The 16493-nt window shown below is 43.1% G+C and overlaps 3 protein-coding genes across 3 annotated transcripts; 2 read left to right on the top strand and 1 right to left on the bottom strand.

The window, feature by feature from the left end:
- The first annotated feature begins 65 nt into the window (after nt 1-65).
- On the top strand, nt 66-2372 carry BCIN_02g02370 (hypothetical protein). Its single transcript, XM_001558812.2, has 3 exons — nt 66-552; nt 603-1204; nt 1258-2372. The coding sequence occupies exons 1-3, from the start codon at nt 277-279 to the stop codon at nt 2249-2251; spliced, it is 1872 nt and encodes a 623-aa protein (XP_001558862.1). The 5' UTR covers nt 66-276; the 3' UTR covers nt 2252-2372.
- A 999-nt stretch (nt 2373-3371) lies between these two features.
- Nucleotides 3372-12606, bottom strand: Bcnrps4. Its single transcript, XM_024691182.1, has 7 exons — nt 12325-12606; nt 9829-12267; nt 9358-9671; nt 7520-9112; nt 6105-7245; nt 5835-6051; nt 3372-5694 (listed from the first exon to the last, which is right to left on the bottom strand). Exons 2-7 carry the CDS (start codon nt 12257-12259, stop codon nt 3531-3533), a joined length of 7860 nt encoding a protein of 2619 aa, XP_024546952.1. The 5' UTR covers nt 12260-12267; nt 12325-12606; the 3' UTR covers nt 3372-3530.
- A 1094-nt stretch (nt 12607-13700) lies between these two features.
- Nucleotides 13701-16412, top strand: BCIN_02g02390 (hypothetical protein). The gene is made up of 5 exons (XM_001558810.2): nt 13701-14536; nt 14598-14676; nt 14739-15710; nt 15774-16027; nt 16080-16412. The coding sequence occupies exons 1-5, from the start codon at nt 14234-14236 to the stop codon at nt 16143-16145; spliced, it is 1674 nt and encodes a 557-aa protein (XP_001558860.2). The 5' UTR covers nt 13701-14233; the 3' UTR covers nt 16146-16412.
- Nucleotides 16413-16493: the final 81 nt, after the last annotated feature.

Below are 16493 nucleotides of genomic sequence, written 5' to 3' on the forward strand. Positions count from 1 at the left end.
AAATGGCTGAGCTGGGTAAACAAAGAACCTTATCCGATTTCGTTAAGAGACATTGATCACGTTCAGTTGTATTTTGTTTACATTTTAAATAGAAGAAAAAGGTCTCGGCCGTTTTTAATTTAATATTTATATCAATTACAATTTCATCCTCATTTTTCATTTGATATTGGAGCGCGATTGATTGATTTTCTCGGAAGAACCGCATTTTGTTTGGGTAGGGTGCCGATAGCAAGGAAACAACCAGCTGTGATAAAATATCACTTCTCTTCCAGAACTATGTCAACAACGCAGTACCAAGTTCTCGAGGAGCTGGGAAGTGGAAGTTTCGGCGTGGTCTACAAAGCCATTGAGAGGGCGACGGGAGAGATTTGCGCAATTAAGCTGATTGACCTAGAGTCGAGTGAAGATGACATACAGGAAATCCAGCAAGAGATATCGGTCCTCAGCACCTGCGCCAGTCCATACGTTACTCAATATAAGGGAAGCTTCCTGCGCGGCCATAAATTATGGATTGTCATGGAGTTCCTGGGCGGCGGATCATGTTTGGACTTGGTAGGGTTATATTCACTTGGGAAAATAATTGCATTGCTAATTAGAAGCAGCTGAAACCTGCTCCATTTCACGAAGCCCATATTGCGATTGTTTGTCGAGAGATCTTGTTGGGTCTCGAGTATCTTCATCAAGAAGGCAAGATACATAGAGATATAAAGGCAGCAAACATATTACTATCGACTGCTGGCAAGGTTAAGTTGGCAGATTTCGGAGTTGCAGCACAGCTCACGAATATCAAATCACAAAGGAATACTTTCGTCGGTACCCCATTCTGGATGGCGCCAGAGGTTATCCAACAAGCGGGATACGATTTCAAAGCAGATATTTGGTCTCTCGGAATCACAGCAATAGAAATGGTTAATGGAGAACCGCCGCATGCGTCAATACATCCAATGAAGGTTCTATTTCAGATACCTAAAGCACCGGCACCAAGATTAGAAGGTTCCAATTACAGCAAGGACTTTAAGGATTTTGTGGCACAATGTTTGGTCAAGGATTGTGATCGTAGACCTTCAGCAAAGGAATTGTTGAAGCATAAGTTCATACGCTCTGCAGGAAAAGTTGAGGCTTTGCAGGAGTTGGTGGAGAGGAGGCAGGAGTGGGACGGATCAAGGACTCGGCCTTCACATCCTAAGTTCTATGAAGAAACACTGTAAGCATCGAAGCTATCTAAGCTTGTTATTATCATCAACTGACAAATCGCAGCAATACAATGACTCCAAAATATGAGCCTGACGGATGGGTCTTTGATACAGTTAAGGCCTCCACAATTACTGTAGCGCCATCGCGAAAGAATGGGAGTAAGAGAAGAAAGCTTTCTGCCATCCATGCAAATGGTCAGGGTAGTCAAGCTCCTCCTGAAGAGGCTTTCAAGAAATTAGATCTCAAGGATTCACCCTTGGAGTATTCTTCACCTCCGTCACTACCAGCTGATAGAGGCACCGTTAGAAGACAACCACCAGCGGTACAGCACTCTTCACCAACCAGGCCACGGGGTGATAGTACACAGAGTCAAACTGGTACAACGAGGCGACCTCCACTTGCACCAGACATGAGTTTTGGAAATACCGGTTCAACAGTCCGATTATTCCGCCGAGTATCAAATAACTCAATGTCATCTCGACCAAGCAGCCCCGAAGATTCAGTCGACATTTCATCTCGTCAGGGTGACGAAAACAAAGCACTTGTGCAAGTAGCAGAGGCGAATACGAAAGAAGCATATCTTGGCCGACGTGCATATACAAAAGTCGTGGATCCAGTATTTCAGGAAATGCATGCACAAACAGGAGATCAAGCCAAAAGACAAGCGTTGTCTCGTCTAGCCGATGCTTGGGCTGCCCTTGACGCTGTTGATCCAGAGGGCGAATATCATCTTCTGAAGCTCTTGATAGAAAAAGTAGAGCAAGAACCCAAAGTTGCTTCACACATGTCTCCAAGCAGAGCTTTAGTCCTTCGAGATGGAACTCCCCAAGGAACTCCCCAAAAGGGCGCAAACGGAAAACTAGTACTGGCAACGAGTAATCCACACCTTAAAAATCACCGTCGACGACAATCCAGCGCAATGCCCGAAGTAGATGCAAAGGAAAAATCAAACCTACCCGGTCAAATAGTGCCAGGGATGGAACATACAAAACAACTTGCTGATGTTTTGTATGCTCGATGGGCAGAAGGATTAGAAAAAAAGTTTCCGGTGGTTTAACGAGATATGTATAAATTGTAAAGTTATTGTATGTAGGGATAGATGGTATGGAGTTAAAAGAATTTGCATCTTTTTAGTAAGAAGGAGAATCAATAGGTAGATACCCAATTTGTACATTTTATCTGGATGATTCTATTGCGGTCCAACGTGAGTGATGCTCGTTATTTTTAATAGTCCGCTAAACCAATGCGAGCTCAACAAGGGGAGTAAATGTGTTTTCAAAATAGAGTAGGGAACACAATTTTCCACAAATTTAACAGTTTGAATGATGCAAATGATTGATGAGCACCTATATAACTATTTACATGGGCGAATTTTTAGAAATTCAGATGGATTGGCCAGCTCACCGGGAGCCCACAGGAATTATATGTACTTTACGCGTAGGCCCATCGAAAATATCATGATGTTTAAGAATAAACATCAGAACACCGATTATATATTGGACCACGATTTTCCCATAGACTTTTCGCATCCTTTCCTAGCATTTTTATCCTCTACTTGTAGCAAATAGTCCTTCTTTAGTATTGTATTGGCAATGATGTACCTACACTACATGTTAGTATATTTAACACATGCAATAGATGAACCACAGCAAACAATCGCTATATCCTCAGCATACATCTTCCCGTCATCATTGATTACCATTCATCAAGATACAAAAACTCTACAGCAGACCGCCAAGATATTTCCCCGTCTCCATTCTAATTCCCATCTTCTTCCAACATGATCTCATCTCATGAATCTCCTATTTTGCATCCGCGTTGTCCTTCCTCTGTATTGGTATGGCAATCTATTTAAGGGTGCTGTGGGAAAGGATTTAGAGGCTGCATATTATTTGGAAGATTCAGGTTAATATAAAGACTAGATAGTCTTGGAGGTTAAGTACTTTGAAACCAGGGGTCTTTGTGCCATTCACATATCATCGGCTACTAGAGCCTTCGAATCTGCTCGAAGCATTTTGTGGACCTTTTGAGTGGCTTATCAATGTTTTAGCAGGCAACATCTAATAGTAAGAAACTCATTTTAGTGACCCATTCTCAATAATTTCAATATCTCATCATCATTATCATCATCATCGTCAGAAAGAAAGAAAGAAAGAACCAAGCACGAGAGATTCAAGTGGTGGCAAAATTTCTTTGGAGCTAAAAGAACGTGAACTTATGAACAAATAGCAGACATCCAGGTGCCCTAGAAAAAACCAGCGTCAAATCCATTCAAACTTTTAATAAAAATTAAAAACAGCTTCCTGCCATTATTGCCTCACAGCCTCCAAAATCCCCTACCTAAAATAGCCAATCTCATTCAGATACTCCACATTCTTCTTGATCGCCTCCTCTATCTGCTTCTCAAACACAATATCTAATTCCCTTGGTCTTCTACTCTTACCCAAATTTCCCTCCTCGGTGATAAGATGAGCTACCGGCCAAAGCAGATGAGCTTCTGTCTTCTTCTCCATATCCTTCTTAATCAACCCTGCCCATTCATACGAAGTAATCGGGCGAAGTCGATGTCCCATATTGTTATTAACAATATCCCAAAATCGTTGCATGTAGATTCCGCCAGTTATATCCAATGTATAATTTGAATTATTGGGAGTATTGACCAAAGCATTGATAGTAGAATTTGCGACGAAATCCGCATGTGCAACAGTCAACCAATCGTTTTTGTCAGGGACAGGATATGCACCGACGTTTATGGCGCCAGCTACATATCTCCATAGGAAGTCAGTGGTATTAGCAACTCCTTCCCGGGTCGTGCCAATGATCAATCCCGGTTTGACGATAGAGACATGATTGCTTTGGGCTAAAGATGTAGCTCTCTGGGCAAAGTTTCTTACCATTAGCTCTGAAACGAACTTCGTCTGGCTATAACCATCAAGTCCCTTCAGTTTCATGGCGGTTGTACTATCATCAAGCTCTCCTTCAAAATCACGACCTCCAGATACATAGACGAATCGCGGAGGCGAAACAGCCCCTGTAATATTTTTCAGAATATCAAAGGTAGATTTGACATTGGCAGCTTTGAGGGTTTGATAGTCCGCATTCCATTGCACTGAAGCTCCATTATGAATGATGGCATCGACTGTGCTTAGTTCTTGCCATTTTTCAGAACTCAACCCTAACAATGATTTGGCTAAGTCTCCCGTCCATATTTCGAGCTTCGCTGCGAGAGTGTTGTGCCACCATCTTGCGGATTTAGCTGCTGATATGATCCGTCGTCTGCCATTATCATTAGATGAAGCGCGTACATGTACGATGACCTTCTTGACTCCAGGTCTTTCAAGAAGTTCTCGAAGTATCTGGGTACCTAGAAAACCGCTGGCGCCTGTCAGGAAGACAACTCCAAAATGATGCTGCATCGAGGCTAACTGTATGTCTAGGTCTGTGATTTCTTGCATCAAATCAAGGGCAGGTGCTGATTCTATGGGTTTCTCGCCTTTAACATTAGTCGCAACACGAATGTATTTTGAAACATCCGAGATTGTGGTCTGATAGTTGATAAGCTTGGGCATAGGTATAGTAATTCCATACGATCGTTTGATGGAAGCTGCAAGAGACATGATCTTGATGGAATCAATTCCAATAGAAGCAAGGTTAACATCACGACCTATGATGTCCGAATTGAAGTGTGAAGAGGGCTTCGTAGCAACAAGCTGTGCAATTTTATCACTGATTTCAAATGCAATATGGTCATCTGATGGCAGTAAAGGTGCTTCGCTGCTCTTGGGATAACTATCAGCTTTTTGGATCACCGGAAGACTATTAAGCCACTTGGTAAGCCTAGGACGATCCAGCTTTCCGGAGGTATGAAGTGGTATGGTTTTCATAGCGACCCAAGAAGAAGGGACCATATAGCTTGGTAGGTTATCTGTTAGATGATTGGCAATTCGAGACCATTTGAATCCGGAAGCTTCAAGTTCCAAATGAGAAACTGTCGCAATACCACTAGCTATCTCCGAGTCTGCTGACGTTTCGAGCTCAATTATAGCGGTAAGATGATCAGCATATGGCCCAGAAGTAGGCAATATAACCATAGCTTTTCTAACTTGCGGATGACTAAGTATGTGATGTTCCACATCAGCGATCTCTATACGAAGTCCACGAAGTTTGATTCGAGTGTCCTTGCGGCCGAGGTAATTGATTGTTCCATCAGAATTGTATTGGGCAAGATCGCCAGTCTTGTAAAGACGTCCAGGACGGTGACTCGAATTGAAATTGCGAGCCCATTTGGGACTATCGATAAAAACGGCTCTAGTCTTTACCTCGTCGCCAAGATACCCTAAAGCCATGGCGGGTGATTCAATTAGAAGTTCACCGATTGCACCAATTGGCAGAAGACGGTTTGAATCCTCAGTATCGACGATCCAAGTCACTGCGCCTGCTCCACGTCCAATGTTGGTAGGCGACGTGCTGGGGGAGATATCTGCGTTCACTACACTTGTTCTAGAAGGTAGATAGGTCAGTATGATGTAAAGCTGAATTTAAACGTGCTGACACATAAGAACTACACCTCTAGCGAGAGTAAAACAGGAACATGGGCTACCAATTCCGATCCAGAATCTCGAAATTAGGTATACACTTACACGCAACATTCGGTAGTTCCGAAAGCATTAATCAAATGAACGCGATCTGCCCAGGTCTTGATGACATTAGCAGTGATAGGCTCTCCACCAAGAGTTATTCTCTTCAATGTCGGAACCGAGTCAGGCGAGATCGAGCTTATATAAGAAGGTGTCAGGTCTGCTGTATTGACATTCATCCTAGCTATCGCTCCCACAATGTCCGAGGTCCGTTCTCCCTCTATAAGTGTTTCGGTTAGTTTTCTCAATTAAAACGCGATCAGTAATACTTACCAGATGGTATACAAAGGCAACCTCCTGTCATGAGGGTTGTCAAGATATCCTCGATGGAAGTGTCGAAGCTGTAGGACGCGAATTGTAAAAATCGTGATGTTGGTCCGAAGTGTAGCGCTTTACCATGATCTCTCGCGCCCGAACAATATGCTTCATGGGTTACTACTGTACCTTTGGGAATTCCAGTAGTACCTGAGGTGAAGCAGATATAGAGAGGGTCTATCGGGCTAACATTGCTCACAATGTCTGTCCGCGTTGGTAGCAGATTCATCTCGCTTTCTCCCACCACAATTGTTTTGCCGCAAGGAAACAAGTCTGAACACGACTGCCGGATATCGCTTGAACAAAGAATTACTTGAGCGTTAACTTGTTGAATAACTGAAGTAAGGCGTGACCGAGGATGGTAAGGGTCGCAGGGTACAAATGCAGCTCCGGACTTGATAGTGGCCAGTGTAGCTACGATAGCCCACTTTGATTTCGTGAAGAACAAAGGTACCTTGCTTCCTGGTCCTATTCCGTGATTCATCAATTGAGACGCCAGTCGAGATGATAGACTTTCTAGCTCGGCACGAGTCAAATCGCCATCCCAAGAGGCAATTGCTGGAGCATTAGGATCGTGCTTTATCATGATGTCGATGACTTCGTGTACGCAGGACTTCATTACCTCTGGTAATGTAGAATTCCATTCCCAAAGATGCTCTAAATCAGCTTCGCTAATAGAATTGATGTCCTGGACAGATTTTCCTGCATCTTCACGGCATAATTCCTGAACGATGTGCTGGAACTGTGAAAGTATCCTCTCCATTTGTCGACTTTCTATAATTTCCGAGTCAAAGATTGCCTTCGCCTTCATTCCCTCTCCAGTAAGATGACATTCTAGAGTTAAAGCATTTGTATCCCATACAGTTGCGTCCACAAGATCCATTCGGCGTTTTCCTATGAATGAGTTGTCGATAGCTGAATTTTCTCTAGGTTGTATGACCAAGATATTCTGGAATTGGCATGCCTTGCTCGGCCCTTCGCCTAGTCGCTGAATATTGGATAGACCAATCTGTTCAAAGGGCATCATCTGAATCATTTTAGCCTGAACCTCCTTGAGTAAATTAAGAGCTGTGCCCTGCGGGTCCAATGTGATTCTAACCTATAAAATTGAAAAGTCAGTATATAGTCGCAGGAAATTGCATTACTCCCGCTCTGCTCTAGCAAATGGGTGATAAGAATTTTTTTTAAAGGCAATCATCTAATTCTCGAATTGATAAGACCATACCAAGCTCTCTCTTGAACAGAAACTTTGAGGGGAAATAGGATAGGCATGTTTGAGGTCACATGAATAGCCCATGAATTGGCAAAGTGACCAGTCAACCACACCCACATTCTATCTCATCAATAACCAAAAATTTGAAAGATTTACTCACCGGAATGGTAGCTAATGTAGGCCCGACTACTCGAGTTAGATCGGCCGATGAGCCAGTACGTCCTGTTAAGACCTCGCCGAAGATGACGTCATTGGAGTTGGAGTAGTTACTTATGGCAATTGCCCAGGCTGTTCGGATAACATTTGAGATCCGGTAGTCAGAATTAGCCTCTCGAACTAATTTGATCTCTTTGATTGCTATTGCACCTGGTTGCGGCTGGTACCCGGAATTGATACTTGGAAAATGTGAGATTTTTGCGCCTTCACTCGCAAGCTCTGATTTCCAAAAGTTTTCTGCTGCAAGTCGATCTAAATTGACAATAGTTTTCATAAAACGATTGAATGGAATATTTTGGTGTTGAACGGAGTTTGCTTCGTTCGTAGGAATGCTCACGAGTCTTCCGTACTCTTTCCCCGCCTGTTCAAGCATCAGATTTATACTCCAGGCGTCGTATACTGCATGATGCAAGGTAAGGACGAAATAATATTTATGATCGGTTGAGTTCGTCTCTTCAGCAATACAGTAACGACTGAGAGGGCTTCCTAAGCCCATAGGCTGCTCTTTATCGGATTCCAGATACCGTTGAAGGTTATCTCGCATGTTCCATGAGATATCTTCTCTAATTACCATTTGAATCAGACCTGCTGATTCATGCTCGCTGATGCGAGTACGAAGAATTGGACTAGAACGTACAACTTCATTCCAAGCGTCGCAAAACTTGTCAATATTAGAGTATATGTCCTTGGATAATTCGAAAACGTGTTGTGCAACATACGTGCCAGGATGGCTCATTGATAGTGCCATGATAGATTCTTGAAAAGGAGTACATGGGTACAAGTCTTCAACGTGGTCTGGGTCGATAACATCATCAATGGTTCCTTTCAGCAGCTGACCACGTCCTCCGATCATGGAAAATGCAGAGACATTCCTCTGTGCAACAACTGTAGAGATATTGGCATCCACCAGTGTCTTGGCTAAATCTGACAAGACCGGAGTTTGGAATATATTTGCAACCGTCAAGTTTATGCCATCTTCTCGCGCAGCAGCAACGAGTTTCATAGCAAGGATGGAGTCTCCACCAAGTCGTGTAAAACTATCGTTTCTGCCTATACTACCTGTTGGAATTTTCAATATAGTGGCCCATAGATGCTGCATTTGAAGTTCATTGTCGGTGAAAGGGGCTTGGTATGTAGTTACTTGTCCAGAAAAATATGCAAATTCCGAAGGAGTTAAGCCAGCTGCAAGAGTCTGTAGGGTTTGGCGATCCCACTTCTGAGAGACAGTAAGCGGTATCGATGATACAGGTATATACACTTTTGGTATCATGTATTGTGGTAGTGCGAGACTCAAGCGGTCAAGAAGTGATCGGATGGTTGACTCATCGAGACATTTCTTGAAAAGGGAGCTTTTTCCATTTTCTCTACTGTTGCTATCACCTTTAAGACACAAGAAGGCTGCTAGGAATGACGACCTGCCGTCCGCAGGGGTTGCTATTACTGTAGCAAGATCTATAACATTGTCTAGATTTTGATGAAGATGACTTTCGATTTCACCTATCTCAATTCTTTGGCCGTTTAGCTTGACTTGCGCACCCTAAGTTATAGTTAGTATACGGCATCTCAGTTACTACTTGATCACATAATGGTAAATCTCTACCAGCTGTGGGCAGAGTTTCGGAAGACTTCAGCCTGATAGGGAGTATCCTTAACAAGTGTGAACCTGCTGGAATGCTCCAGCTGAACTATGTCTCTAGGCATTATCAATTCAGGTTGAAACGAACAGCTTTCCAAGGAAGTCCAGGAGGAGTAGTTTCGACTCAGAAGGGAAATATCACTTACCGCATCTTTTCGTGAAATATATATAATTGATCCATCGACATCCATTTTGACCAAGTCGCCCGTTCTATACCATCTTTTCCATCGAGTCGTCTCGGCAGGGATACATGAAGGTGTAGGCACAAATGACGCCTTCGTCTTTTCGGGATTTTTAAGATACTCCCTCGCAAGCGGTCCACCAATCAATGATTCACCTGCAACACCCCGTTGGACTAACTGGTCGTTATGGTCAAGGACAATAAAACTTCCAATGAAACCAGGCCCCATTTTGGCGGGGTTTAGACCTTTCTCAGTGATATCACTAGCAATGCACATACCTGCAACATTCCTAAGTTAGTAGCTGTACACCAAGAAGAATTTTATAGGAAAATAAGAAACAAATGGATAATGATGCAGTAACCAGTTCACAGCAACGATTGGATAGAAAATCAACGTAAATATGAGTATGGCGGAGAATAACATCACCAAACTTACAGCAACATTCAGTAGGTCCATATGCTTGTAATAGCCGCAACTTCCCAATCCATCGATCTAAATCCTCTTGAATCAATTTATCGCCCCCTAAAAGAAGAGTTTTTAGAGTTGGCACAGATTCCGGAAGGATCAATCTCCCAAATGCAGGTGTCATGAATGCAGTATTGACTTGCATTCGGTTGATTGCTGATGTAATGTTGTTCATCTTCTCGTCGTCTGATGGTATGCAAACAACGCCTCCAGCACCTAAAGTAGTAAGGATCTCAAAAACCATGCCATCAAAGGTGTATGCCGATAACTGAAGAGTGCGACTCCGTGAATCCAATTTGGAGAAATTAGAGAGGTGACGCATGGTAGCACAGCAAGTAGCATGCTCTATAACGCATCCCTTTGGCTCTCCAGTGCTGCCAGAAGTGAAAATAATATAGACAGAATTATTTGGCTGAACATCCGTATTCAGCTCTCCACTGGGTAAAGTTTCGAGCATTGATTCTCCCACGGCAAATGTTTGGTCTGCAATGCCCGTAAAAGCGGAGATGAGATTTTCGGAGCATAGGATCATCGTGCCACCTATTTGCTTTACCAACTTCCTGATCCGATCTTCAGGATGGTCTGGGTTCATAGGTACAAAAGTTCCTCCTGCCTTCATCACTGCAATCATGGCGACTACTGCCCACAGAGATTTTTCAAAAATCAGTGCAACCTTAATCTCAGGCCCAACACCAGCGAGTTGTAGGAAATATGCTAGACGATCAGATATGGACTGTAATTGCGAATTACTCAATTCTCCATCCCAAGATGTCACCGCTACATCAGACCCGCGGTTTTGTGAAATCTGTCGAATGACTTCGTGGACACAAGAATGAACCTCTTCAGCTTCGGTCTCTTGCATTGCTAATTGGTTTTGCAATTTTGTCATTGCAAGCCCTATATTGCCAACTGGTGTGTTTGCATCGGACAAACGAGAAATGATGTTCTCAAATTGCTGCAGCAAAATATTGACTTCTTGATCAGGTAATACGTGGGAGTCGTAACTGGCCATTGCAGTGAAGCCATCTCCCATTAAATCACATTGCATCATGAGAGGATAAGCATTCAACTTTGCCCAGTGGTCACTAGTATTTTCTCTGGCCCCGAATATACTGGTGGAATCGCTCTCTAATCTGGGCTGTACAACGAGTAGATTCTGGAAGCTGCAAGCTTTTGTGCAGTCCGCTCCGAGTCTGCGTATATTTTGTAGGCCAAGATGCTGATGGGGTTTCATTGCGACTCGAGAAGCGTGAACAGAAGCAAATAGATCCTCTGCAGATTTTTCATCCTCAATAATCACTCGCATCGGTAAGGAATTAAATGTTGGACCATTTACTCTTCTCATATCGAATCCTAAAATCTCTGCATTCCTCCCTGCAAGAACGAGACCAAAAGTAGCTTCCGTTGAAGCGGTACGTCGTGCTACCAAAATTCCCCATGCGGCTTGTATGATTGTAGAGACCGTTGCACCTGCCAATAGGTTTTCTTTAACGGGAATGAATTTTTCCGAATAGCCATTCGCACGCGAATGATGTCGCGATGGGACAACAGGGAATTGCCCCCCGGAAGAATTTACTAGATGATTACTCCAGAACGTCTCGCTTGCTTTCTGTGATTGCTTCTCAAGTCTCATTTGATGGGCAATAAAATGCTTGAATTCGACTAGTGGTTGAAAAGTCTCCCCTCTGTATGATTCTTCGACTTGTCGAAGCACCAAGCGCATGCTCCATCCATCAAGAATGGCATGATGAAAAGTCCAAACAAAATATAATGAATCAGATGGGTGTTTTTGAATGAGACCGTATCTCAATAGAAGCTTTCCAAATGAAGGGAAGATGATCCTGTCGTTACTCAAGTAACTTTCTAGATCGATTTCTTCTGACCAGAGAATGGGTTCTGGCGCCAGAACTACTTGAAGTAGGCCTGAATTCTGTGTTTGAACGAAACTAGTTCGGAGTGTCGAATTTGAATTGACTGCATTCTGCCAAGCAGCTTTGAACATATTCAAATCAATGCTTTTGGGGAGCTTGCAAATGATTTGAGGAGTAAAACTACCAGACTCCTTCATCGATAATGCCAACAGCCCTTCTTGAAGAGCCGTGCACGGGTAGGCATCGATAAATGTCGCATCTGATGGCATTTGTCTTCGAATTTCATCATGGTTTTGCGTAGGATTCAGAAGAGAGAATGGTTTGACAGAAACTTCCCTTTGGCTGAGGTAATCATCAGTGTCCTTGCTTTGCGCTGGCCGACGCTTGCTATGGAGAAGGTCTGAAAGATAGTGTTTAGATGCAAGATCCAAATCTATCGCAGAGTCTGATCTCTCAACATGGTCTTCTTTGGCCTGGCGTTGGTCCCTTTGGATGATGTCGGGAGAGAAATGCTTAGCTGTTGATGCCATGATAAGTTCTAAGCAATTCAAATTCGTTAGTGGGTGCGAAAAGATCTCAGTGGTAGAAAACTTACCTAGAACATAGCAAGAGACGGAGAAGAAGCGTTTTTGACCTTTGTAGACTATAATATTCGAACTGAGCTTCAATATTGAATACAGCTGAGTATCTTAGAAATTTATTCTTTGATATCATTCTATTCTTAAGTATAGGACCTGGACTATAAAGCATTTACCTGAGCACCGCCCCCCTTGCATGTTCTCAGCCATCAAAATTTTCAAACCTGATCCACATAGATTAACGGGCCATAGAATGCCATCTTAGCTTGCAGCTTACAGGATTGGAGAGTATCACTTCCGGTTTGACACACGCCCTGGCTTTAAGGGTGAATTACCTCGAATGGCCTCAAAACATAGCGTTGATTCTACATGATGTGCTCTCGTCATCAATATTAAGATTTGACAACACAGAACCCAACCATCGATGGAGTCTCAGCTCAACAGGGAAAGAATACTTTCGCTGGGCTCCTTCAGCTCATTCGTATTATCTCCAGTAACTCCAATCCGTTAAACCTGATCCCATCCGCACCGTAGAATTCCTACCTGGTCGCTGCATAGCCGACTGAACCGGTTTTCATTATATCATATAGGAAAGGGGCCGAAAGATCAAGTCAAAACATCTAGGATCGTACATGATTGAATAACAACATGACTTATTGGCCCTCCTCTTTCTTCTGGCGAATGTGTTACATTCTAGTGCAGTCGTTTCCGCATGAGGAAGTAATGACGTCACGTTGAGACCGTGGATCAAATTCCTCTGAGGTTGAACTGTCTAGTAGCAAAAGATGAGCGTGTATATGCCACTGTATCAAGACATAGACGAGCACAGAGCGTACGTTTTAAGTAGCTTACATACCCAGGAAGTTTCTCCGCAAAATGCAATGAGATCTAAGACAAGGGCGGAACGGTCCATACCCTTGCACTTATTCAAATAGCTCCATTGTTTGTCTCGGCACTATCAAGTGATGCCATTCACGGGCTGAAAAAGTATAGAAAATGAACTAAATTGTAAGAGTTCTGGAACTCAATCACCGTATGACTTCTAGTTAATCTGACTTCCTATGAATGAAATGAAAACGAGCATTTTATTCTCTCATCGAACAGCGAAAACATTGTTTTGGAAGGAATTATGTAAGATTACGAAAACATCATCATATGCGATGAATAGATTCCAGAACACTTACGTTGAGTGTCGTCATGTTAAAAAACTTTCCCAAAAGCTATAATACCACGGAAGTGGAAATTTTAAATCGCAATTAACTAATGCAATTTCTTGGTGTAACTTGCCCATGTACGGATCAACATTGATCGTAAAATTTCCCATCTACTTGGCTAAAATTCCAGAAATGGTGATGGGCATATGACATTGTAAGACAAACATAATCCCGCCGACGATCAACTCCCGGGAAGCTCGATCCGTTGGACGCAAGTTTACGTAATTGTATCCTCATACGCTTGTACACCCGACTTTGGAGAGATAGAGCACCGCATCTAGCGGGCATACTGAAGGCCTCTGCAATTGGTAAATTGAAACAGGAAATCATAACACACAAAGAAAACGAGCCCATAACATAGAAGTTTTTTTCTTTCTTTCTTATCTTTTCTTTTTTTCTTTCCCGATCTACAACTCTAGACCGTAAAACTTGGTCATGCGGTCTAATCAACTTGAGTCAGGATATACAGTGATAATCGCGAAAAACCAGAACATTTTTGCAGCGAGTTCAGGCAAATTAATGAAATGCGACAAAATGAAGCCAAAAATCCGACCTTGGGCGTACATAGATTCTGTGCGGGCTGGTGCGTGAACTAAAGCGTCGTACCGAATCAGAATAACATCGCCACCTGCAATGTGCAACAGAGGGAGAAAGTCTTAGGATAAGCAACCTCGAGTATGACGGTTTAAAGCTATTACCCACTTTTACATTCATGCAAACTTTGTATGCATGCAACTCTATAAGTGGTAAATTGAGCGACCAGCACAATTCGGTAAAAAGGGCCTCCCCTATTTCAGTCCTGGAAGTGCTCCGGCCATACATTATTATACAATCCGCACAATTGAAAGCTCCAAACGGCCGAGAAAGCCAAAGTTTTCCGATTTCGGTTCCAATTATGTGGCCAATGAAACCCCAGACTGCTGAAATCCAGGAAGAGTGTAAAGAACCAAAGTTTCTGGAACTACGCTCGTCCAAATGGTTCATTGTTAGCACAATCTGCGTGGCATCCTTCAGTGTAAGTGGGCTTGAAACCGGCGAGCATCTGAAGAAACCAAGGGCTGACATTCAAATCCTAGGATTCTTTCATATATGGAGTGGTTATTCCTGTTCTTCCAAACGAACTGGAACGTCGGATTGGACTTAAAGACGAGGACCGTATGAATAGAATACTTCGCCTCAGAAATGGCATTCCAAAATATCAAGCTAATTTCTCACAGTCGAATTCTGGAATTCTATGCTTTTAACAGCATTCGGCCTTGCCCAATTGATAGCGAGTCCACTGTTTGGCTATTATGCTGATCGAAGTTCATCACGACGAACACCCTTACTCCTGGGATTCTTCTCCAATGCAGCTGCCACGGCTGTCTTGTATATTGCACAGAACGTTTGGATACTGGCTCTCAGCCGTTTTCTCCAGGGACTCTCAGCAGCTGTGGTATACACAGTCGGCTTTGCTCTGCTTGCAGATACAGTCGGCTCAAAGGATATCGGACAATGGATGGGATACGTGATTTCGAGTCTCAACATTGGAATGCTGATCTCCCCAACTATAGGCGGCATAATGTACGCAGGACTTGGATACGGATCATTGTTCATTGTAATGTTTATTCTTATTGCCATCGATATCGTCATGCGTTTGTTTATGATCGAGAAAAAAGTTGCCGCAAGGCTGAAGAAAGATAAAACTGTAGCCGAGACACACACATACGGGACCCTTCAGCAAAGTGTTGACAATGCCATTTTCGAACAACAATATCCGTCTACACCTTCCACCAGCAACACAGCCTCCGAGCCACTGCTTGTGAGCAACCAAAATCAGCCTCCACCAGCAGACAATAAGAAGCATCCAATAGCTTTAGTAACTCTGTTAAAATCCCCACGCATATGGGCTGATTTATACGGCGTTTGGGTGACTGTATTTCTACTCGCAAGTTTCGATGCAGCTCTCCCAATTTTTGTGCAACGAAAGTTCAACTGGGACTCGACCGGTGCTGGCTTAATCTTTTTGGCTATAACATTCCCCATATTTTTAGCTCCCATAGCTGGTAGACTCTCTGATGTCTGGCCTTCTAGATGGCTCACTGCATCATACTTCATCATATCTGCTGTCTTCACTGTCTTGCTCGTTTTGATACACAGAAATAGCACTGATCAGATTGCTGGGCTTGCTGTCCTTCTTACACTTTATGGTAAGCTTGTCTTGTTGCAATCATATAATCATTGCTTTTCGTAATTACTGATATAAACCATAGGCGTCGCTAGAGTCTTCGGTTCATCACCATTGGGTGCTGACTTGAGTCGAGCTGTAGAAAGTATGGAGAAGAAAACACCCGGCATTTTCGGTAAAACGGGAGCTAGCGGTCAAGTTTTTTCTTTATATACTAGTGCCAGTGCAGCGGGAGTTCTTGCCGGTCCTGCCTGGACGAGTTACGCCTTTGGAGAAAGAGGCTGGATATTTTTCGTTTCAAGTCTTGGAATCTTGACTGCAACTGTTGCAATACCAGTTGTAAGTAGAACAATTGAAGCAGCGAAGTATCAATAGTGCTAATTACACCTAGATTTTATTCTCAGAGCCCGAAAAATCGGCAAAGGGAAACGATGTAGAAGTGGTGGCTGCAGAGTAGATGATAGATTCTTCCCCGCCTATAGGTCCCAGGTACTAGTGGGACATTCCGAAGAACCAAAGAGCGCTAAGCTATCATCGCATTAAGCGTCAGCGATAAGAACATCAGATAAGATAAAGAACACTTGCTTAATCAAACAAGCAAGCAAAGGATCAGGAAGAATTCCATATTTGTTAGAATACATACACACAAAAGTTTCGGATGTTCATTAAGTACTAGCAAGAACTTCAGCGATTCAAGCTACTCTAAGACTCCTAAATAATCCCAAGTTTGAGACCTTGAACCATTCGAACTGTGACAAAATCAAAAGCCTGTCACAATGCCAAGTCACGTGATCACGAGACTTCA

The sequence above is a fragment of the Botrytis cinerea genome, chromosome 2 (assembly GCF_000143535.2).
Source record: "Botrytis cinerea B05.10 chromosome 2, complete sequence".
NCBI classification, from domain to species: Eukaryota; Fungi; Ascomycota; class Leotiomycetes; order Helotiales; family Sclerotiniaceae; genus Botrytis; species Botrytis cinerea.